The sequence below is a fragment of the Drosophila subpulchrella genome, chromosome 3R (assembly GCF_014743375.2).
Source record: "Drosophila subpulchrella strain 33 F10 #4 breed RU33 chromosome 3R, RU_Dsub_v1.1 Primary Assembly, whole genome shotgun sequence".
Classification (NCBI taxonomy): domain Eukaryota; kingdom Metazoa; phylum Arthropoda; class Insecta; order Diptera; family Drosophilidae; genus Drosophila; species Drosophila subpulchrella.
In genome coordinates this window covers 19359669-19385073 of record NC_050609.1, presented here as the reverse complement: position 1 = coordinate 19385073, position 25405 = coordinate 19359669, and the positions used below count along the sequence as shown (strand labels likewise).

General features: G+C 44.0%; 1 protein-coding gene across 7 annotated transcripts in view; it reads right to left on the bottom strand.

Moving 5' to 3' along the window:
• The window catches only part of LOC119546368 (band 4.1-like protein 4), a 58670-nt gene that overhangs the window by 16439 nt on the left and 16826 nt on the right, over window positions 1-25405 (bottom strand). For all 7 annotated transcript variants that reach the window (XM_037852617.1, XM_037852626.1, XM_037852635.1 and 4 more), the window contains exons 2-8: window positions 16653-16805; window positions 5264-5368; window positions 4837-4961; window positions 3328-3425; window positions 2657-2865; window positions 1654-1806; window positions 414-586 (exon numbers count right to left, since the gene is read on the bottom strand). In XM_037852617.1, coding sequence (XP_037708545.1) covers window positions 414-586; window positions 1654-1806; window positions 2657-2865; window positions 3328-3425; window positions 4837-4961; window positions 5264-5368; window positions 16653-16736 — 947 coding nt within the window. In that variant the 5' untranslated portion in view covers window positions 16737-16805. The remainder of the gene's footprint in view (window positions 1-413; window positions 587-1653; window positions 1807-2656; window positions 2866-3327; window positions 3426-4836; window positions 4962-5263; window positions 5369-16652; window positions 16806-25405) is intronic.

Here is a 25405-nt window from a genome sequence, read left to right as displayed (position 1 = left end):
GGAAAAGGGTACATTTTGGCTAGTCTAATATTCCCCAAAATGAACAGTATGAAAGGAACCCCTTGAAATCCATCTATCCTCTTAAGAACCAGTTCACTTGCTCGCATGGAGCCCAGCTCTATTCGTCCACTTGAGCTGGCCCTTAATGAGCTAATCACATGAGGTGCTTTTTGGGGCCAGGGATTGAACTCGAGTGCCTGGGCCATTGAAATTTGTTACGTCTTAATTGGCTGCGCTTTTGGGTTCGGCCAATAAATTAGGCAACGCAGCGAGCCAGAGGGGCTTATGTTTTCCTTTCGGGTCTTACAACTCCATCTGCTGGGCGGAGCACACACGACTGCACCCACAGGAACTTCCTGGAGAGTTCCTGGTACCCCCGGTTCTCCTGGCTGGCTGGTTGGTTAGTTACTCACCTGTGCCTGAAGCGCGATCCCAGTTGGAACAAATCGGCGGCATGCGACTGCGAACTGGGCAGGGGGGCCACTCGCACCTGCCTGAAGAAGGCATGGTGCTCCACGCAGCATCGCCACAAGTGTTTGCAGGCCGATTTGCGAGGCGTCTCGAATCCGTAGGTGCTCAGCTCGTTCTGGAAACAGAAAGCGGAATCCAATCGCAAAGGTGTGATAAGCACAAGAGTCGAGTCACGATGCGAACTGCGGACTGGGAACCAAGAACTGGGAACTGGAAACTCCACTGGGACATGCCGACAAAGGAGGCGGAGTGACTGACTGAATGAATGCCCCTGTCGGTTTCGCCCCCTCCCATAACAAACTCTAAAGTGCTGGCCAAGAAAAAAAATTTGAAAAAAAGGGAAGGAAAAGGGAAAAATCAAGGCGAAGGAAAATGCTTAAGTTTCCGCCTTTTGTGCGCGTCAACTGGCTGAGAAACTTTTTTGATTATCAAAGCGTTAACACCCGAAAGTGTGCAACTTTCAGCAGCTTCAGCCATTCAGCGTCCTCTATCTCCTATATCCTATCTGCCACTAAGGCTACCAAGCTACCAAAGCTACCAGCTACCAGCTACTTGTTGTCTAACGAGTCCTCCTACGCTTTCGGCTCCTGGCGCCACTTGATGCCGCTGACAGCCAAAAGTTGTCGCCATAAGGAGCATACAGAAAAAATGGCTACACTGCAAAATGGGAAAAGGAAATTGAAGGGACTGGAAAAGAGGTGAAGAAGATGGAATACCCTATATGGTTTGATCTTTTCTGAAGGAAATCATTTTGCGTTCTACCTAAATTTCACACTTAAACTATCTTTGAATAATAACATATTTTTAAGAATAACTAATTTTAAAACATTTTAATTTTCGTTCTTCAACCTGAGGAAATGTTAACGCTTAGATTCACTTAGAATGTAAATGATATTTCCCAACTTTGTCTGATTCATCTGAAAAGTATTCCCTAACTATCCCATCTGCCAGAACTTTCCTGGCAACATTGTCGTAGGTCTACTACCCTTTAGTGCTAACTTTCGACCATTCACTCGCGGAACGAACTGCAAATTGTAAAAAGCACTTGTCGGCAAACAAATTTATGGCTGGGATGGGCCAAGGATTGGGGATCTGGACCCCCTTTGTCGTTTCGGGTAGCCAGTTCCCAGTTACCAGTTTTCCAGCTCGCATTGTCGCGTTTTGGTGCGTTTGAGAATTTACATTTTTATCGCTTATCCTGAGCATAAAATAGCGTCCTTTATAATAAACTTTGGCAATGCGCGGCCAATAGTAATGAGCCACCGTCGTCTTGTTGCGCAGCACGACAATCCCGCTCGGAGTCAGGCCCAGGAAGTACTCCACGCTGTCCTCGCCCTGTGGGAAAAGCGGAAAATGTAGAGAATGTACAGGGAAAATATAGAGAAAATGCGAAACTTTGGCAAACAAAAGGCGGGCGCTAAAGTTCTCTTTTCGGCCATTGCCAAAAATGTGTTAACAAGAAGAAAGTTTTCGCCCATTAGCAGCAGGCGGCATTTTTATGGATACCTCGTTCTTATAATGCCGCCCAGTGGAAAAAAGAAGGCGAAATAAATGTAATTTCAGCTGTTAATTAAATTAAAAAGAAGGAGAGACCGGCAGAGCATATAAAAGACGGCGTTCTGGCGCCGCGATAGTCAATGATTTGTGTCTATAAACAAACAAAAAAGGGGGTGGCTATAGGCTTTATTATGGCACATACCATATACCACATGGAGTACAAGGGTTCGGGTTCGGGATCCCCAACACCAACCACCACCCCCACCCCCAACCCCATCATATATGTATACAAACACAGCTGGTAATTTATTGAGGTTTGATATCAAAGTAAAGGGCAATAAAAAATGCAAATGAAGTGCCAACTTACGCAGCACAAAAGCGTAGACACACGAGACTTGCTTTTTCGGGGTACTCATTTCCCCATCCCCAATTTGCGGGACCCCCACAGAAATGTGAGCAAATGATTTATAATATTTGCCTTGAAACGAAATTAAACTTTGCATTTCCCTCTGACCCCTTTTATCCGGCTGGTTGAACGTCGAAGCCCGGCTGTCTGGTGAACCATCTGCGGTTTCGGAACTTCGGAACTTTGGGTCATGGGAGTCTACCCCCCTGCCATATCACCATATCACCATTTCAGCCGATTTGGTTTGACACATGAGCAGCATCAGCACATCGCATCACTTACCAGGACGGGATGCAAATCCACGCCATACATATCATGCCATTTGACTTTGTCCAGATAGTTGAGCTCCGCACTGGAGGGCGACATTCCCTTCAGCTGCTGGTGGAGCTCGGAGACGCGGGTTTCCAGCTCGTTGCTCTGGTTGGGGAGCAGCCGGAACTCGGACACATAGCCCTTCGAGTGGCGCCGCTGATCGTAGTCACCGAGTTCCGCTGGGGATGGATACAAATGGGATTATTGGGGAAAAGATAGCCATTAAAAGTGGGTTTGTCACACACGATTATTCTCAAAAATATTCGACAGGCTAGGGATGGCACAAAGTTTATAAAATTAGAAAAATACATTTTAAGAGTCTCAAATTTATATATTAAATATATTAATATATTAAATTGCTAAAAATACATTGAATATTTAAACGAAAAAGTTGCTCTTTCTTTTTCAATTTATTTACTTAATTAAAAACACATAGAAGGAGGTGTCCTTGCTAAATAAAATAGAAATTTATTTCAGTTGAGTGAGGCTTCGGAGACACACCCTAAATTTTTGTTTGTACAAGTGTCAAATATCCTTGAGAAGCCCAAATCAGCCAACAGAAAAACCTCAAAACTCAATTCGTATTTTGTTCAAAAGGATTTCTGTGACACCTGTGACTCATTGGGTATTTTGTTACTTACATTGCACCACAAAGGCTCCCAGTTCGGCGGCCAGTTCAAAGGCCACGGGCAGTCGTCCCTGCAGAACGTCCTGTTTGACTTGCAGAAAGAGTTGATACCTGCAAATGACAAATTTCATTAGCCAAGAGGACAAGAAACAAAAACCCGACAACAAGCCGGACAAGAAGCAGTTAACAAGTGGGCAAACAGAAATCTGGGCATAAAATTAGTTGATCCCCCTTGGATGTTTGTCTAAAACAAACATTCAGCCGACTTGTTGACTTTGGGCGTAACATGGAAATCATGAAACGAAACAAATAAAGGGCAGACTGTTGGCATCATATTTCACAATTATTTGCTAGAATCAAGCGCAGTTTGAGCTCCAAGTTTGCCTTAATCCTGCCTGCCTATCCTGTCTGTTTGAAAATCCACCCACCCGACGAGTCGTACGGATTTTCAACTTGTCCTGTCCAAAGTCAATTGCCGTTTATTGTGTGCCGCAGACTTTGTATAGCTAAAATAACACAATATTCTTTGGCCCTAGTGCACTTCCAATAATGCAACGGCAATTGCATTGCCACGCCCCCATCATCATCGCCCCTTTTCCACTTGGCCAGAAGTGCATTTCGATGCATTTATATGCGCTAATATTAGCAGTGGATTCAGCGGCAGTTGGCCGGGATTTTGATGATGTTTGGTCAATGGTTTCGCCCACCGCCTGGCGAATGATTATGGCCAACGTGTCGTCGTATGGAGAGCAAATATTTGCACACACCAAATGCTTGATAAATGCTGCAATCGCCCCCCGGGATAACCAGACACCAGGACCCATGGACAGCCGATGAAAACCATGGCCACGGTCACATTTCCATTTCCACATCCACATTTTCCCCTTGACATTTGCGACATTTGGCGCTTTCCCTTCGGCCCGCTGGCCATTTTCCACCGGCGTTGTTTTAATTTATTTCGCTTGATGTGCGCGCATAAATGCATTAATTGCTCGATGCATTATCCATTAGTTGAGTGGGCAGCCCGAGTTCACAGTTTTCAGCTCGTGCATCTCAATTCGCTTCATTTGTTGTTTATTGCATTATAATTATGCGTCTGTGTGCCTCAATTAACAAATTAAATTTGCCAAATTCAATTTACCGAATTTATGGCAGACCAAAGGTTGGGATGGCACAAATTAAATGCTTAAATGGTTAATGCAAGTGCAGACGCGTAAAATATAGCTATTAACAATTAAAGTGGCTTATCACTTTAAATTTGTTATTTAATATTAATAATATGTTATTTAATTTGTTGTTTGACCCAAGACTGCACTTATATAAACCATATTGAAGTGAAGCAGTTTCTAAGAGTTTGTTATTTAAATCTGCCGTAAACGGTTTCAAGTGGCAACAGAATTAGAATTAGAATTTGACATCATCCTAATGAACTGCAGTATTGTTTAACAGAACAAAAATTGTTATCTATTTAATATGATCGTATATATCGTATATTATAATATTTTAACTAGTTTCTTCTTACCTGGTTATTTCCTCCAGCAGTTTGCAGGGATCAGCAGCATAGAACTTGACGCCGAAATACAGGTCATAGGGATCCGATTTGGGCTTGAGTTGTCTTGAAATACGCGACGCAGGATCTAGCCAGTGCTGTGGGAAAATAAATAACAAGAGGGATATATTGAAGGACGGAACACAGGTCGTATGAGCAACCAGGAAAAGAAAGGGTTGTTCTGGCAGGACCAACGAAAGCGAAATTATACAACTTGCCCCGCAGCCAGGGGACACTCAAAGAGTTGCCTTTGGTCTGGCTGCTCGGCTTTTTGTTTTCATTTTTCCACGCGCCTGAATGAATTTCAATGAAAACGAAAATGAATTTCCAAAACCAATATGTTTGCCCAGCGGAAGCGTCTCCTCTGGTTTTTTGCTCCAGCTTCACTCTGCACACTTACCGTCTGATTTTCCTCGTCTATGTAACGTATGCCGAAGTATGAGGTCTCGATTAAATTGAGCCTGGCGAAGACGACATCCAGCAGAGCCTGGCCGGGCAAATCATCCTGAAAATAGACAAGAAAATTGCTGTTAAAACAGAGCAGAGTCCTGGGGATAAAACAGAGCGATTCGAAGGGGGCAGGAGGTGCAGCAGGAGCAAAGGCAAACACTGGAAACACTGGCAAACTGTTGAGCCATTGAATGGCCACAGACACCGTCCTCGTTTTCATCCTTTTCGTCCTGCGGCCCGGCCCCACTTTTCCATCCGGCTGGCTAAGTCCTCCGCCGACAAAAGTGAAAACTTCCCAGTGACAATTATTCAATTGGAAAATTGCTGCCTTTTTTTGTGTGCCACTGCCACTGCCCCCAGCCTCTTGCCACTGATAAAATAAATGGGGAAATAAGAAAATGCCCGGCCAAACAATTTATGGCAAATCGAAGGCGGCCAAAGTCGGGCAATCAACAATTTTGCTGTTGGTTTAATTTAATTTGTTAAAGCTTTAAAATGCCAATTCCCTTTTTTCTCGCCCCGCCTGTCTGCAGTGGCCATAATAAATTGAGTTTATTCTCTGGGGAGTTCTCGGAATACTGGAATCCCGGAATTCTGGAAGCCCCCTGGGTACCCCCAAAAAAGGTGGCCGCAGCTGCAGGAACCGCAAAAAGCACCCAAACTATGGCCGTGGGGCGTGCTATTGTTAACCGCAAAGGCAGCTGCCACGCCCCCTGTTTACCCGCCGCCCCCTTTTCTGGCAGATGATGCTCCTCCTCGCTTGTCTGCAGTGTGTCTTCCTCTTTTTTTGTATTTTGGAAACTGACCAGCAGACACTGACTTTTGCCTTTTGTTGTTTGTTCGACCCGCTGCCATGTTTTATTTATGGTATTTCTGCCTGGTCGAAGGATCCCTTTGGGGCATCCACATCCTCATACACATCCTCATCCACATCCTGCACACGGCATTTCCCTTTGCATGCACAATGGCCTGCTTTATTGTTGTTGCGTAATAAACTTAATGGCTGGCAAGTGTGAACACACTGGGATTCCGGGAGTGGGAACCCGGTGTAACTGCCAGTTTACTCGCAACTCCGGCTGAACTCGTTTTGAATTTATGTTAAACATTCTGCTGACCTCAGGGTTTGAGTCCGAAATCGAGCTGCTTAACTCGCCGTCTGGGAATTGTAAAGGCCAAAAGATGGAGTCGAACTGGGGGTGGTGCCAATGTATACATTGGAAATGATATTTGATATACATGGTTTCGAAGTGCTTGTTACATATTAATATTTATTTGCCTGTTTCCTCGATTCCATAAAACATTCAGCTTGTATCCCAAGAATTACTAACCGAATCATCAGTTAAACCATGGACATGGCAAAATAAGTATTTATTTCGATCACTCAATATATTTTTGATATGCCAAATCTCTTCAAAGAGCTGTCGATCTCATTGAATTTACCTTGAAACATTTTCACATCCCCAGAACACCCACTCGATAAGGGCATTAATCTCTGTATGACAGCACATTCCATTTGAAAGGGTCGAGCTGCGTTCATTTTTGCATGAGCTCCGGGCCACAGGACGAAGACTCAGGGACTCGTGTGCGTGTGTGTCGATAACTAATTGCATTTGTGCCTGTGACTGCATTAGATGACAGTCGTTAACAGGACGAAGTGACACAGTGACAGTGAAGTGACATCGGCAGTGGCAAAGTGAACGTGATGCTGCAGTTGGGCAGGACATCCACATCCACAGCCACATCGTCCTGCAGTCCTGTTGCTCAAATTGCATTACAAATACGTGAAGTGTACGTGGGCAAGGGCATTAAAACAATGGTCTGTGAAATTTCCTAGACAAGTCATGTCCTTATTGTTGGCATCCCTCCTCCGAAGCTCTTGTTCATGCTTTTACCATAAAACACAGAACACGAGAAGAAGAAAAGAGCATTTTAAAAATGCATAAGAACCATGAGCGTTCATCATATTGTCGGTTGCCTGCCGTTTACTTAGTGAGAAGAGGAGCTAATAATGCATGTGCACGTAAATGGAATTCCAGATGAGGTGGGAGTGGAGTGAAATAGTATCCCTTAAAGTGAGGCTTCTCTATCGATCTGGGGATATTGGATACCAGACCAACTTTCCTTCGCGTTTCTGGAATTCCAAATAATAGACATCCCCAAAACAACACCCTTCCTAATGAACTAGTCGTTCAGCGCCTAAGTTATGGCCAAAAATCAACCTAAACACGTAAGGACCGCAATTAATCACAGGGGTTTTGCCGGAAAAACTTGTGCAAACAAAAGTGTTTGGGGTCCCAAAAGGTTTTCCAGGTCCAGGAAAGCGTTTTTGGGGGCGGAATTTCCACACAACTCACTCACTGACAGAGTTCAATAAATTAGATTTTCCCCGAACCAGTGACGTAGATGATGTCTGGGGCATCAAAGGATGAAGGCTCTGGATGATCCTGATGCTGACAGCGCAGCAAAATGAGGCGAGGATGGAAGCGGAAAAAAAATAAAATTAAGGAGACGCCGGATGTGCCTTACGATGATTATGTTGATGCTAATGCTGATTAGGTCTTTGGCTAAAATGTCTTAATCAAATTATGCTTACTTTGATGTTGCTGGAAGGACCTCCAGCCGGCCTGTAGCCAAAGGACATCGAATCCTGGCCAAGTACACTTAATGAGCTTACATTTTTCGCCACCCCCAACTGCCCCTCAACCTCGATTGCCTGCTTTTCTTGTCAGCTGACGGCAACACTAAAGAGGGAAAATAAGCAGGAAGTTTTTCGCCATGCAACTTAATTAGAGAGCGCCAAGTGGTAAACCGGAAAATATAGCACACATGTCTGGCCACCAGCCAACCCCGGGTAACTTCCCCTTTTTTTGCCACCCCCGAGGGACACTTTTCGGGGCAAAAAGGAAAATCCCAGCATCGCGTTTTGGCTAAAACGTAATCAGCGCTGTGTCTTGGCAAACTTTAACGACGTGACTAACCCAATTTCGGCCTTTTGCGTGTGCAGAAATCCGCTGCAAGTTTCCGGGCTTTAACGTAATTAACACACATGCTTTATGCTTTCAAAGGATGGATTCCCCAGACACACCTGCCTGTCAAAAACTACTTGAAATTAACTTAACTTCAGCTGAAGTATGAGTAATCTCAGTTCAAGCACACAAAAAAGTTTGCAAAAGTTATCTAGACAGGAATTTTAGTAGGTCAAATAAATATAAAAGTCATACTTAAAGTATGCAGCAATTTATTTTTATTCCAATCCTCTGATACAGCATGCTTTTAGGCACCTTTGTTAGTGATTTCAAAACTCCAGTGGCTTCTGTGGCACTCCCTATATATGTGTGTACATGTTTTTTAGGAAACACAACTCTTTTTCTAGTAATATCCAGTGCAGCCGGATTATATCCTATTTCCTGTGTAAGCTCATTTGCTGTCATTTTAACTGCAGGGCGGCTAAGAAGAAACGCCGGCTTATTGCCCTTGCAAAAGTAGAAAAAGTAGAAACAAAGCTGCCTGAAATGGAAAATAAAAAGCAAATCCAAGTCGCCGGCAATGAGGGTCAGGTCAGATGTGGGAAATGATGCCCGGCATCTGCTCCCAAAAGGCTTCGCCATCCACGGGTCGTATACTTAATGCCCCCCATGCCATGCGAGCTGTGTGTGTATGTGTTTTAGCCTCTCCAATTGCATTGTGCGTATAATTGCGATGCTTGGCTTAAACGTGCGCTGACCTCTGACAACAAAAAATGCACACAACACTGGGAGGAAAAAGTAAAAATAAAAAAGCAAATGCAGAAGAGAGCTGCATTCGTTTGTGTTTATAACGGCATTATGAGTCTTGAGCTCAGGGCAGAAGTAGAAGAAATAAAAATAAAAGCCAGAAAAAGCAAACAAACGGGGCTAAAACAGAGAGAAATGGGCAAAAGGACAGGGCGAGTGCAATGTCACAGACAAAACGGCGACAAAATGAAAGAAAAGCAATGGCAGCAACATCGTGTCGTCGTTATGCACAAAAAAATACAAAAACCAGGCAGCGCTTCCAACTGCTAAAGCAGATTTATAACCCCCCTTCTCGAGACCCAGATCCACCCTGCTCATCCCATATTGGCGCATCTTCACCTAACTGAAAAACACATTCAACAAACGAGATTTGCGTAATTCCTGCAGCTCAGCGCCGAAGAGAAGGTTTCTCGTCTCAACTCGTCTCGTTTCGGTTGGGTTTTTGTTGTCTTGTTGTTGCCGGTTGCTTGTTCTTCGCAATGTTTGTTGTCAGACTGTTTGTTGTTGCAGTTGTTGTTGCTGGGGATGCTGCCTTTTGAGATTCCTGCGCCGTGTGCGGGATACCCTGCACCAGGTGGGGATAACCACGATTTGGTATTAGCACGTATCCCTCGGGAAACTCAGAACCTTCATCCAATTTTATGATATCGTATCCGAAAGATATCAAAAATGTAAATCAGAAATCTCACCCAATTTTATGCTATTCGTATACTAAAGATTGCTCTATAAGCTTCATTCTTTATATATAGTCTATATGTGAACGTTATTAAATTAATCATTAGATAACATACATTTTCTAAGGCATATTTAAAATACATTAGCTTCATTAATGATGAGAAGAACACTTCTTATATAAAACTCGCAATATGATCCCTTATACTCCCTTAAAATATATCAAAATATGTTAGTTTAAGAAATTATATGAAATGCTTTTAAAATAAACACAACATTCCTTTTAATATAGGAGTACCTTAACTGAAATGTGTTCCTCGAAAAACTACCACTGCTAATTTCTACCCCATTTCACCAAACTCTTTAGATCCTCCGCTAGATAGCATAGTTCCCCCTGGGCACCCAGGGTATCTAGAAGTCAGTTGGTCCCATACAGTCCACTCAGCTCCTTGTTCCGCAGCTGCTGGCAGTTCAGAGACGTCGCTGTCTGTTTACGAGAGTTTTATTTCGCATGCCACGCCAAACAGCAAACTCCAAACTCCAAACGGCAAACGGCAAACGGCGAACTGCAAGCGGCACAAAGCCTGACAATGCTAGATGCGGATGGCTGGGACTCAGCCTCTGACTTTGGCTCTGACTTTGGACTCAGGTTCAACATTCAGCATTCAACATTCAGTATAAAGCGTCGCATCAGCATCAGCTTTGGCTTTGGCCCCGGCTTCAGCTGCGGAATCAGCTTTTGGCTTAGCTGCAATATGAGTTGTGGGCCCTGGTACATCATCGTCATCGTCACATAGCGGCACTCCTCATTCTGTTTTTCCAACGATTTTTTCTACCATTTTTTGCGGCATGTTTGGGCTGTTTTTCTGGGTTGCAGTCTCTGGCTGGTTTTTTTTGGCCTGTCGTCGGTTGTCGCATCTTTCCGGCACATATTTTTTTTGGGATTCTCTTTGAGGATAGCTTCCTTTGCAGTGCTAATTCGAAGCTCTGGGCCATGCTATCGATGCATCTGGGCGTTCTGCGCTCTGCTGTGAAGCCGGTGAAATATTGCACGTGCAACTGTGCAACTGTTCAGATGTTCAAACTGTTCAACTTGTCTCGCGCTTTTCCGGCTTTTCCGGCGAGAGCTACGACTTCCGCCGCAGAGGCATCACTTGCATTTTCCGCCACGGCAATCGCAATAGCAATCGCACGACGTCTGTGCAAATGCTGGATATCATTGTTTGGCTGGCAAATATTTCTGCGCTTATCCAATGGCGTATGGTGGATGTCTATGTGTGCACTCTAAGAAAACTATCTATAAGGAAAACCATTTTTTCATGTATGGTTTGGTATAAAAATATAGAATCTAAACTGGAGTTCTGAAATAACAGGAAAGTAATTACTTAAATAATTTTGAGATATATTTTATTTAAAAAATCTTCTAGAAGGCCGAGTCTGTGGTATATGATTTTCCCATTTATCATATAAGCTTGCCTGGTTTTGGGATCCCCCACATTACAGCTCACTTTTCCCTAATCATGCCCGGGGATTCCCCCTTTTTCCAGGTGTACAAGTTCACGCTCACCTTGAATTTCTTTGGCGCTTTGTTCGCTGGCCCATTCAAACGCTTGGGCAAACAAACGGCGGAGCCAACTGACAGCAAAGAAGTCGGGATTCCGGGGGACTCAGGGGCACTCAGGGGTCGGGGTCTCCGGGAATGGGACGTTGGAAGTCGGACGTTGGACGTCGGACCACCAGGTGAGTGAGTTATCTGATGGCCGTCAAGTTGGACCGCCCGCCATCCACCACCACCCACCAGAAAGCTGGCCACCCGCTGCTGTCTGTCCGTTCTGTATTTGCGTTTAAAGTTTTTTTGATTGAATTGTTGCAAATTGTTTGCAAATCTATTTCGCCGGGGTCTCTCTCTCTCTGCCACAGCCGCAGCCTCAACCGATTGAACAATTGCTTTTTGTCTTTTGTCTGGGGCTTTGGCTTTTTGGCCACGCAGATACTCGCATTCAGATGGCCAGATATTCAGATATAGCCGCCAAGTCTCGACTTGACACTGAGTTATGGTTCTGACAGCTGCGAAAGGCAACGAGCGGGCGCAAAAAACTCTTGGCCAGTTTTGGCTTGGCTTTCCAGTTTGTGTTACCGAATTTCTGTTTTCTGTTTTCGGTTTCTTTCAAGGGGCGCTTTGTTAATCCTATTATCCAACCGAAGCGCAACTTCAGCAACAGATAAAGTAATTACCCCAGCTGCCCCAAAAAATGCCAAAAAAAAAATGAAAAGAAAAAAGGGCAACGCCGGAAAACTGTTTCGCTGAGTTGGGCGAAAAGGTAAAACATTCGGGGCTTTTGGGTCTAACCTTTTGCCTCCTATTAATTACGTCATTTAATACGGTCGAAAGCGGGGGTATTGCGAATTTTGAATTTCGCTTATGCTTTCTCCACAGAGAAAAATAGCAGGTCGTTATGAAACTAAGGTTTTTGGCAATATTAATTATCTTTAAATAATTGTGAGATGTTTGAAAATATATAATATATTAAATGAAAGCATTTCAATGTAATTATTTTTTCTGTGCCCCAAAATTCCAAAACATAATCCATTACCTCGGTGTATCTTTAACGTTAATAAACATTTGCCTTGGAAATGCAGCCATTTTCATTCCGACTTCATGGGTCAAATCAATGGCCTGGCCTTGGCAAATGGCCCAAATTACCGTCTATAACTGCTAACCTGGCCAACGTTGAATTTGAGCACACAGATACTGGGATAGCTGTATAGCCAGATACACGGATACAGGTGTGGGTGCTGAAATCTAGACGCCGGCATTTATTTAGCCATTAAACACGCTTCATGGGCTTTGCTTATTTTCATTTTCATTATCAATTTGAGCGAGCTCTGTCCGGTTCTCTGGTACTGGAAATAGCGGGGACTGTAAAAAAGCTTTTAACTTAATTATGTTGGCCATAAACTGCAGGTTTATTTCGGCCAGCAATGACGCGAGCTGCGAGTGGCGGACTCTAATTAAATGTCGCTCGGGGGCCCGGCCAACTTCTGGCCCCAAACTCTAGCTCTAGACCCCAGATAGCTATATGGCAATTTCGAATTGCTGCCACGAAGTGTTTGCTCGTGAAGCACTCGAACTAACCATTTTCCATTCCGGCCTGTCATTGTGGCCGGTGTGAAGTGAACCGAACTGAGCTGAACTGAAGTGTGTGCCGTGGAATGATTTACATAAATTCTCCAATGGCACCCTGTATTGACAGAATCAAGCGCTGGACAAACAATGCCCACACACTCCGGCTCGGAACGGCTTTAACCGTTAAGAAATAATTATATAACCTTATCCAGCAATAACAAGCTTATGCCATTCTGGCCGCCTCAAGTGGCAAGAAGTGCCAAGCCGATCTGCTTCGCAGCCCGAGCACTTGAAAAGTGGCCAAGTCTGCGCCCCGACTTGGCCAAAATGTCATTAGCATGGTAAGCGTGATAAATGGCCCGCAGACTCACAGATTTCTGGTCTATATGCTCACGTACAGTTCCAAGTTCCAGTCGGGGCATGAAGTCGTCAAAATCATTTGTCACAGTTTTGCCAGCCTTTAAGTGACTGGTCTCCAGGGTCTCGATTTCGGCGGGTTCAACTCCATTTTTCAGGCTTTTGTTTCGGGAACTTAAAGATCTCTTGGAATTTGTGTCAGACTTTAGTGGGCGATTTTGTGGGAATGCTTAAGGAACCAAATACTTGGGGTCTCTGGGATTCTGAGCTTGACCAACATGTATTCAACTATTAAATTATGCTTTCGCATTTGTTACTTTGGCCTTAGATTCCTTAAACTGTTAAAAAAATTTATCTTTATTGGTAAATATTTCATCAGTTAATGGTAATCCTGCAAGTGCTTTACTCAATTATAATACCTATGAGCTTTGTAGGAATTTCCATTTATATACTCTTATAAAAAATAATCAGTTTTTGCACGAAAAAGTTTACTTGTTGCTTAATGTAAGTTTCCTTTTTTATTTGAAATTGTAATATTTTGACATTTAGCTTTTGGCATTTTTTTTAGGCTGATTAAATTAATTACAAAGGGGTTTACTGGCATTTTTGTGGCTTTTGTTTTAAAGCTGCTTATGAAGTTTTTTGTAAATCAAATTACCATGTAGTACATATGTACCCAAGCTTAAAAATGATTCCATAACCACATTTTAAATGACCGCAAAAAAGGTTGGCAATTAATAAATCCCACTATGATTCAGCTAAATTAATTTCGAGCGAATTTCATTCATAACATTGTGGCTTTTTATTTGCGGGTGTGTGAGTATCTGCATGAATTTGTTTGTTTGCCGCTTGTCGACTTAAATTTAATCCGCAAGATAACGCATTCCGAATAATCACTCATACGCAACGTTTGGCGCAGCTCTTGTCGTGGCCATGAAATATCGATTACGCAACTGCAGGGGAGATGTGTACTAGAGTGTGTGTTGATGCAGCTTTGACTGACTGGGCGCCAAATGAAATGCAAAACGAGTCAACATGCGGTCTGCATCTCCCTTTTTTCTCTATATAGGTATATCTCAATATCTACAGAGCGAGAAAGTAGCTGAATAATGTGAGACAGATATACAAATTCGTCTAATACTGTGCGTGTGTCAGCAGAGCACTGGCAGAGTCTAAAGTGGATAATGGCTTAGATGGGCTATTTAAGATCCCTGAAAGGATTTTTAAATTGTTATACTAATAATTCAGATTAATTTAACATTATTTGTAATATCAGTCATATGAGCCCATCTGCTTCAAATGAAAATCAGATCATCATATTAAGTCCTTGTTTTCTTTCTGTGTACATCTTTATCCCCCTCCCCTGACTTGTCTTTAATGGCAGACTGCAGCCGTTTGGGGGCTTTAAGTGCGTGCGTTTAGTGCCATCGGCAGCCGTCAAAATCAACACGGCCAAAACGACAACGTCGCCGTGGCAAATTGACAGACAGTCTGCCTGCGCCGCTTCCCAGGTTGCTTTGGCCCTCACTCCTTGGCTCTTTGGTCTTTGGGTCGTGTAAATAAAATTACGTTTTGAGGCTGGCGGCCACACGCATTTTTCCGCTGCCTTTTTTGCATATCAGGCCATCGTCATCGAATCGACGCTGCGCGGCTCTTTGAGTTTTCATTCATGGCTGGGCTTTCGACGTTGTTTGTCGTGGCTTTTTCTGGGTTTTCGGAATTTGTCGGCGGCGGCGAGTCTTTTATCAATCATGTGGTGACTCGCGGTGAGTCGCCCCGACCCGCCAATAATGACAAGCGATAAGTTGTGCCAGCTATTATAAGTACTTGCTCCCTGTCCGGTTTTTCAAACTCATTAATGGTCACCCCCGGGGGGCGAAAAAACAGCCACTTGGCCACTTGGCCGATGTCAAATGGTGGCCACGCCCCCTAATGCCAAGGCCCCCGGCTTTTGGCTGGGATCTTGTAAAATTATTATAAATCTCCCCCGATGAGCTGTGATTATTAGCGTTTTACGTGCTCCAATTTTTGCACATGCCATGCAACACACGCCACCAGTTTCCAGTGTCATTAGTCAGTTCCCGGAATGGCTGAACTAGTCTGTCCTCGCGGTTGAGTTCCCGATTCCCCGGATTCCCGACTCTGGATTCCATCCCACCAGTCGATCAATCAGGCAGCAGGCTGCAACAACTCCACGAATCGCCCGTGGCCATTCACGCTCAACTGGTCCAATTACCCTGCACACACTGCACTGCCAACTTATGTGGTGCAGTATATGTGGTGCATATATGGCCCGACTTTACGGCATCTGAATAATTAACTGGCGGCCCTTTAAGTCACTGCTAATTATGTCGCAGACCTCACAGGCACTTCGCATCGGATATGACAAGAATTTGCATTGAATATGATCGGGCCTCATGTTGTAGTTGAACCTTATCTCGGACATCAGTTGAACATCAGCCGATTACCCTGAACTATTTATATAGGCATAACCTTCAACGAGGATATTTTTATATATTTTTAAGGGATTTAATTAAATCAAGGTTGCACTCAAAAATATTTCTACTTATATTTTTATGGGCTCTTAGTTGTATTTCAACTAATTCCAGATTATTCTGAAACATACACATATTCTAACTTTCCATTCAATTATTTTTTTGATTTCAGCAAGTAAATAGTTTTCTTGGCCATTTTATGCTTGTGATTTATCCCCAATCGATATGGACTTGATGTCATCGAGCTATTTTATAGCATTTTAATGAAATTTCCTCAAAACATTCATAACTGATTTATGCCCTCGACTTAATTCCAGGAATCGGAATATTTTTCAATTAAAAGACCGAGAGAGACAAATACAAATATGCTGGCCGGGGAGTTTCCTTTTTCATTCGGATTTTATTGGGACAAGATTTTGCAAAGGTCTGCTGAAATCAAAGAGCCGAATACCAGGCCAGCCAGAGGAATCACAACAATTTATTTGATTCGCCCGCACCATGATGCCAACTACGAGATGGCGTGCAAAATCAGCACAATTTTTCCCAGCACAGCTGAATGGGGTGGGGAAATGGAGACAAAGGGATACGCCGCCTGGCGACCCATTTAATTTGGCAAACGTGAGCAGTTTTAAGCCAAGAGCGATGGAACAGCAGACATCTGCGGCGATGGACGTGTGAATGATGACACTTTGCATGTTTGCCAAGTCACAAGGCCCCGCACTAAATATTGATGAGGATGGTGTAGGATGGCTGGCACCCCTAAAAATCCGAGGCACGTGCAAAGTATGCAACACTTTTTGTGGCCACAAAACGCTCTTCATCATCATCATGATGACATAGGGGTGAAAGCGAAAGAGTTGGCCGTGTTTATCCAGGGGGAAAGGGGGAGAAATGGGAGCTGTGGGGCCGACTTACCTTGATCTCGTGTATAAACTCGGTTTCATCCAGCAAATTAATGCGCACGGACATAATCCGTGATGGGCGACAAAGGCAGTTCATGTTTGTTTTAGCCTTGCTTCGGGCCCGTTGACAAGATTAAGTATACGCCGCGGTGTCTCCTGGCATTTTCTGCAACGAATGGAAAAGATAGAAAGTGGCAATTAATATCGTGCAGCTAATTAGCCAGCAATTAGTGGGAATGCAACTGCAACGGGTTAAACTGGTTTGCAGTAAGTAGTAAAAATGTCTGGCATTTGCGCGTAGTTAAAGCCACTAGGCCTTGTTTTAATAACTCTTTTGGCTTTGGCGTTTATCTGGCCGACAGATCAGCGGCAAGAGCAACATCAACATCATCATCACCGGCAATGACAGTCCAACTGTCAGCGGTTGCCGCTCCCCAGTCGGGCATTACCATTATAATTTTATAATTGCGGTTGTTTGCCAGCGATAAGTTTAATATGCATGAAGTGGAAGAGAAGAATCACCTACGGCATACGACACACACAGCACCAACAAAGTCACTTAAGCGGATTAGTTAAAGGGCTCTCAGTGTCTCTGTAGTGTGTGTGTGTTGGCCAAAAGCAGATTATGTCATTAGAGCCATAGTACATAGAGTACGGGGCCCCCGGGAAAAGATAGGTGGGAAAATAGGAGGAAGCGCCGGGCTTTCGGTTGCCATCATATCGGTTTAGGGCCATCATGACGAAAAACGCGCTTCAGGGGAACTGATTCAGCGGAGAAGCCCCCACAAGAGGAAATGCGGCTGATAAAGCCCGCGTTCTAAGCCCACTTAAGTATGATGGACAACTGCATGTGACGCCCCCGTAAAGCAATGACTAACACGTTAAGATTGTGTTCCTGCTCAAAATCGAATTCGTAAAAAAGACCAGTCCCAAAGACCAACATTTCAATCGTTGAGCCCATCAAATTAGTTTGAGCCCCAAACAAATTAAGCCACGGCAGGTCTGCTGCCATATTCCACGCGCTGATATCTCTCGGCAACTTCACACAACATTCGCCGACATTCGCAGTTGGATTGGAGAAAGAAAAAGAGTACGGTTCGCCTTTTGTAGCGGCTGCAACTACAAAATAATTAATGTGCACTCGCATAATGAAAGGCAGCCGAGTCGGCAAAGGCAAAGGAGCAGCTGAAAACATGCCAACTTTTCACACATTTCACATGGCCAGACCTCAAGACTGTTGTTTTGCATACACGGATAGAAAAGCAGGTGGATATTCGTTTTTCTGAAAACCCTAGGCGATGTAACAAGTGGTGATACTCATGTCTGCCGGAGCTCTGCCGATAAGCGCACAGTATACCAATGTTATATATATTGTATTGCTTCATATATCAGCTTTTAAGGTTCTGGTTGATTTTAAAGATATATAGATTGTTATTAAAGATACATATGTATATTCATTAATAACATAAACACCTTATCAAGGCACACTTTTTTTCTGTGTAGGTTAGCAGAGCGTAGATAGTGACTGCCTGCTTTTTGTGCCCCTGCTTTCATTAGACGCTAGTAGCTGGCACATTTCCCACTGCCTGGCGCTCATTACACTAATGAAATATTATGCCTAATTAATGGAAAGTCGGCTGCCAAGTTGACTGACATCTGTCATACATCTGTCTTTAACTTGGTCACTCTGTCAACGCAGCAGAGTGAGCATCCAGCCTCAGCAGAAACATCAATTAAAATGCATACTCCTCTGAATGACAGCCACTATGAATGGAGAATGCAGAATGGAGAATGGAAAATGCACTGCATGTAATTTTAATTGCAGCCAAACGCATGCAACAACAAGTTCATTCAACTTGGCAGCCACCCACAAGTGGCGGCGCCTCAACGCACAGCGGAAATTACAATTTACATTTATGTGCCGCACTTTTACGATGGCATTTTCCACATTTTCCTTAAATTTAATGCTCATCTTGTTAAGCTCCCGCCTAGAAATTATGTACATTTAAATGGAAAGCAATTTGCGTGGCAATAAACTGATTCATGGCCATGTTTGGTTCCGGGGGAACACCTCTTTGGAATTTTCGGAAAAACCATCTCTAAAAGCTTTATGTTGTACTATAAATTATGAATTTCTAACTTGTTTATAGGGGAACCTTATATTTTTGGAAACTATAAATGATTCTTTGGCGTTGGGGTGGTAACACAAGAAATTTCATCTAATGCAATGAAAATGTATTTTATATTAAATTGTGATTTATAAGGAAGACAGGTCTGTGTCCACATGTTTTTCCGACCAACCCTAACAACCTTTTACACCCCCAAAACTCCAAAATCGCTGAAAAGTTAAATCGGAAATGTTCAACAAATGCCATAACTTTGGCGAACTTAACCGCAAGGCCATGTGCGAATGGGTCCCCGAAAAAGCCGCCACCACACGTATGATAAATATGCCATTGATCGATTTTTGAGCAGGGCTCTCCCACCATCCTCTTCCCACACAAAGTTTTTCACATGACACTGGGGAAATTTATCGCTCGGCATATTTATAGCGTCATATCTTTATGCCCGAGCCTGTGTTTACGGGACATCATCAACATCAGCATCGTTTCTTGAGCCAGCGACACCCTCATAATTTCTTTTCCCATCAAATTTATCACAGCAGCAGCGGGCGGTGGGCGTTGGGCGGTGGGCGTGACTTTTGGCCAAAACCCCCACTTTCAACGCCCCCACTCCCGGAAAAAACTTGGCTTGATTTGTGATAAAGTGCGTGTGGCATTTGGCAGAAACCACCCGTCCTTTTTCCTATTTATCAGACGAAACTTTGCTTTCAATTTTCTGGGGGATTTTACTACTTTCTTTCCCATCGCTGGCTCTTTATTTTTCGTCTGCCTTTTTTGGCTGGCATATTAATAATATTTGTGCCCCTTCCCGAAACTCTGCTCCCCACATCATCATAAACCCGGCTCCCTAGTTGCATTCATTTCTGCTTTCTTTGCCTGATGGACGGACGGGCGTATCAATAACTGAAAATGTCTCAAACAGCATTTTGTCATATTTCAATGGATCAGAGGGTCCTATCCCTCTTTACTCGATTTTCCCCCGATTTTCGCCCCGCAATTCTGCCATTTTATGTTTGCGGAAGTAACACCCAGCCTTGGCAAAAGGCAAACAAACTTTCAGCACATCCGTCTGGTTGGGGGAAAAAGCGGGGTTTTTTGGTCTGATTCTGGTCTGGTTCTCCGGCTAAACGAAATTATTTATTACTTGCCGTGCTGTGTGCGTAGAAGCTGCTGGTAATGATGATGAAAAACGTGAAAGCATCGAAGAGTGCAAATGGCAAAAAGGTGAGAAACAGGAGGGATTCGGATGCGGATGAGGACTGGGATGCGGATTCGGATTCGGAAGGATTGCCGTTGCCCAACCTCATCAGACAGGAGCGTGAACATGAACCTGAACCAGTGCCAGACTTTCAGACTCTCCGACTTTAATGATGATTAAATGCGCGCCGGGTTTCGGGCATTAGAGGGATATATGCGAGGGTAAAAGGTACGGAGGCCTGCTCTCAGGCACTGATTTCCCACTTTTTTTGTCGGCTGATTTGACTACGAAATGGAGCTTATTGGTTTCGGGGGCGTCGGGCAGTGAGATGTAAATAACTCTCAAATGAGCTGGAAAATTGAAGCCAAGGGCAAAGGCATTTATTTTCCTAGACTGCAAATGACTGTGAGTTAATGGAAGGTGGGCATGCGATGACTTCGGGGAAATTCCAGACCGACAGATGTGAAAGGGTTCTTCGGAGATGCGTACTTCTCGAGGGCCCCTGGAATGACATAATCCCCCGTCCAGAATTAGTTGGAAAAATACATTCCGCTTTTGAGGGCACCACTCGATGCTCCTCTCGAGATATGCGTGCGCAAAATTACTTAATATTTGTTCACGAGTTAGTCTCAGTTAGTCCCGTCTCGTTCTCTGACTCTGGCGCTAATTTCCAAGAATTTGCCAGCCCGGCTCATTTCTTCACAGCAATATGCATGGCCAAAGATGCACTGGGAAAATTAGGGGGCAATACGTGCCTCTTACGAAGTACTGTAAATTTAAATTGATGATTTGTATGTCAAGGCAAATTGCCTAAGTTTTAATATGCTTAAAATATTTTAAAAACTTCATTCCAAAATGGGGGATGCTTATCTCATATAAGATATGCTAAGAAGAATAGAATACCTAATTGAATTAATTTAGATTGCAATTTTTCCTTGTGCATATGCTTAGCCATAGTTACAGACGTGGCCACAGAGCAGGCAAAAGCAAAGGCAAGGCAAGTTGGCAATCCGCAGGCGGGCATAAATTTTACAGCCACCTCACACACAATTGCCACATAACATATGGTCCAAAGGGTGGTGGTTAGGGGGTGGCAAGGGGTGGGGAATAAGGGGCAGCTGGGCGTGGGCCCTGGAATACCTTGAGGCATTTGCGGCAATTAACACGGTCGACGGCGTGTCTTGGCGCCCACTTTCGACGGGGGCCACAATCAGAGCCGGATTCACTGCCTCCTGCGAGTTTCTTTCTCACTTATATTTGGCACGTAATGAGCCTGTGGAGCAACCAATTGGATTGGGATTGTCCAAGACATCCAGACAGGCCCTAATTGCATTGACGCTTGTGACCGGAATGACATACCATGCCCCATGTCGCATGCCCCAAACTCCGCTCCTCGGACTGATTGAGTTGCAGTTAATTATGCCTCGCTGGCATTTCGATGATTTTAATGATTTGTAGCGGTTCGCGGGCAAGTATTTCGCTGGATTCCCTGGCCCCACCAAAGTCACGTATCCCTGGCACTTTTTTCAGAGTCCTGCCTGTCGAGTGCAATGACACACAAGATTTTTGCACCGCGTGCTGCATGAGTATTTATTTACAGTTGCCGACAACGACAACGACAGCTGCCTCCAATGAATCAGCGTGTGTCGCCGTGTGTGCGTTAATATTTAAGCGGTTGCATGGGAACTTGTTAACACCAGGCAGTCAGCCATCCAGCCATCCAGCCATCCCGTCATCTAGCCAACAACCCAGACCCAGAATCCGGCAACAGAATCCGAGCCCAGACGATGCCAAAGCCAAAGCCCAGACGAACGCCGGGGGAGCGGGCTTATCGAGGGGATTCCAGGGGGTGGCACCCAAAAGGGCTCAGAGGAGGAGGGCTAAAAGGTGGCAAAGGGGGCTGGAAGAGGGCAGGAAGCTGCACGGCTACGTGAGTGATTGTCAAGTGCTTGACGCTGCAGACAAATGAAATTCGCTTAAAGTGCGCCACAACCGCAGTCGCAGTCACAGTTGCACTTGGATATGCCGGCTGGGTTCAGGAGGCAAAGCAGTACACTCAAAAAAATATTTATATGTTTGAAAATAAATATTACCTTATTAATGATAATAAAAAAATTCCTAACCTAGAGTTTACTTGCAAAAATAATAATAAATTTTAAGAGATCAGCTTATTTAATTTTATATTTCATCAGATGAGTACTTGGTACTTAACGTTGTTCCTTAAGGATTGTCCTCTTTATAAAATAAATCATCTTCAGCTTTGAATTGTCTTGTTGCATAGTTAAAGTTGTTAAAAGTCGTTGGGATAAGTTCTATTCTTTTTGCAGATGACGCTATAAAGTACATTTACTAAATTTCCCCAGTGCTTTTATTGCCTTAGCTAGATCCGCGTCTGTTCTGTAGGACAACTTGACTGGCTGTCTGTGAGGGGGCGTGCCCCAAGCAAAAGTTGAGGCATGTTCCTGCATACCCAGCAGTGTTTGCATTCAAGATGTATGTGGTTAAGTAAATACTTCATTACACGGACCAATGTTTAGCTTCGAACAGTGGGTATACCCTTCGTACTTATGTTTAAAGGGTATTCTCGTGCGGTTGTTGCCGAAGGTAACGTCATCATTCTCGCAACAAAATCCCCCATACCCTCGCCACTTGTGTATTTTCCTTTGTGTAGAAGAAAAATATTATAAATAAAGAAGAAAATACTTTTTCCTAGCTTTTCTTTTTCTTTAATGAAGGATGGCCCGCCTGCGAAACTGTAGAATAGAATCAACCCATTCGTCTTGTGGCGGAAAATGCATTTTATTTTCCATTCGGTTCGGTCTGGCAGATGCGTGAAAATTGCTTTATTTTTAATGACTCCAATCCAGAGGGGCAACTAAATGGGACAGTTTCATTTGCATACGGGGCATACCTGCAGAATCCCATACAATGGAATCCCAGGCATTTCAGGTGGGCGAGTTGGGGGAGTTTCCCTGACTGCTCTGCACTCGGCGCGGTTTTCCCTGCATGTCATTAACTTTATGAGTGCTTAAATGCTGCCGACTGCAGCTCAAGGTAACGGAAACTGCAATTGCAGTTATGAGGCCAAGCTCCTGGGTAAATTACCAAGATTATTCCGCGCTGAAGAACCATCTCCACCCTTCGATTCGCTGGTGGCGGCAATTCTCCAGAGTGTTTCACTTGCTGCCAAACAATAAACCAGGCCAACATAAATTTTCCTACGCACCAAAATAGAAATGCAAGGAGTGGGTATGGGATGGCCATGGGTCCTACTTTTACCTCCCATATCCACGAATACTGCCACCTTCCGGCACACGTGTTACAAATTTTATATGAGCAAACAATTTTCGGGGGCCCAAGGAAAGCCGGGGAAACGGAAAACGAAGAGCCGGAAATGGGCGGGGGAATATAATATAAGCGCCACAACAGATAAAGGAAAATACCCACCGAGGAGTCAGCTGGCTGAAAGGCGTTTTTATATATGCGCACAGGAAAAATGTCGTAAAAAAGTTTTACGATCAAACATTGCACTTTATGTGCTTTTATGTAAAATTACCGTACAACATTGGCAACATTGTCAGCTGAGCTGTAAAAGTAGCAGGAATAGCAGCAATAGAACAGCTCGAGGAGATGGATCCCAGAGCCCAGGAGCGGGTTCCCAGCTCCCATCTACCATCTCCCAGTCCCCAATCCACAAGGCAATCAGGCAAAGTTGCCTGGTGGCCGGGGTAAATCCAATTTACTTATTTGAGTGACTGTTCCTCCTTCACGACGCCACCTGCTACCTGTCGCCACTCAAATTCCCGCGATCTGCCAACTATGGGACATAAGTAATGGCTCCAATTAGCCGGCGCGCTTTAATTGATGTTTAACCGCGGAAGACTCCCCAAAGTCTCGTTTTTATGACCCTTCATCTTGCATTGAATTTGTCCTGCATTTATAGGCCTTCTGCCTTATCAGCGCCTTTTCAGGCGGTCACTTCGAGTCGTAAAATGTATGCCAAGACGGGGGCAAAGGTCCCAGGTCCCACAGCCATTAGCACACATTTATGCCCTGCCTTAAACTCCATTCTTGGTCAAATCAAAAGTGTCAAATGGCAAAGCTCATTTGCACATTAATAAGAATTTTATTTAAATTCTCCGTCAGCTGAAAACGGTTCGATATGGCTCGTATAATAGATAACCCAACAGGTTTCGTTTCATTCGATGACCCATTTCTCGGGTTCTCCGAAGAATCTCAGCCAAATAGAGAAAGAGAATCGGAGAAAGGGGCCGGTTCACTGAACCACCACTCACACAAAACTTAAATGCGGGTCAGAAATGGTGAATCAATTTGCATAATTTATAAAATGAAAAACGAGTTGGCTAACTTTCATTCACATAATCGCCGCAATTAGGCAATCCGATTAGGTTACTCTGCCGAGAAATTCGACAGGGGTTTTTATTAATAGACTCCAAGTTCTCTGTAAAGGTATAACATGATTGTTTAACTTGATAAATACCTATAAGATAAATACATAATTTATATATCTCTATGGTACCGTATAAAAAATATTTAAAACTTTATCAGCTTCCCATTTTTTAGTTGCTGCCCAAGGACGATACCCTTTGTGAATCACTCAGAACCCAAGTGATAATCAAACCCATGGGCTCAGTCTACTTTTTAATTGGGCACATGTCAGCCGTCCAAAACCATAAATAAGTAAGCCTGGAAGAGAGGAGCATTTGCAGGGTGTTAGGGGTGCAGTTGGCCATCCAGATTGATGACAGTCGATAAGAGCCGCAGACAGTCCGAGTGAAGCCGTCATAAAAACAGATCCCTTTATGGCATTATGCGATATAAACTTAATCAACAAATTGAACGATGGCAAACAGTGGCAAACACAGTGGGTGGAAAATGGTAAAACGGCTGGAAAACGTGGTCAACGCCACGCAATGTTGAAAATGCCTTTGGGGAAAACGGGTCAGCGGACTTTTCAGTTTAGGCCAGGCCAGTGAAAAATGTCCCTCGTTAATGTATTTAATTGCGGCAAATGGGAAAAGTAGAGCAAGTGCCGAAGGATGGCCAAATATTTACAGACGGCTGGGTTTCGCTTCGTTTTGGTTACGGATTTCGGTTTCTGGTCGCTGGTTTCGTAGGTTCAACAGCCATAATGAGCCGGGGATTGGTTTGGGGATTTCGGTTCCTGGTTTCCAGACCCCGTAAATCCAAAAACCCCCCACTCACCCCCCTCGGCAACGACTCAATTACAATTTGCATGCCGGTTGTTTGCGGCACTCAAGTTGTTTGGCCCTTCCGTATTTTGCCCACCATGTGTTTGAGTTAAGCGTTCGTTTTGCGGTTTATTTAATACACTTTGCCGTGTGCTGCACTTGAACACGGAAATACGAAAACGCAAAGTGAAGCCAGATGAAGGCAAATTGATTGACACACTGAAATCGGAAA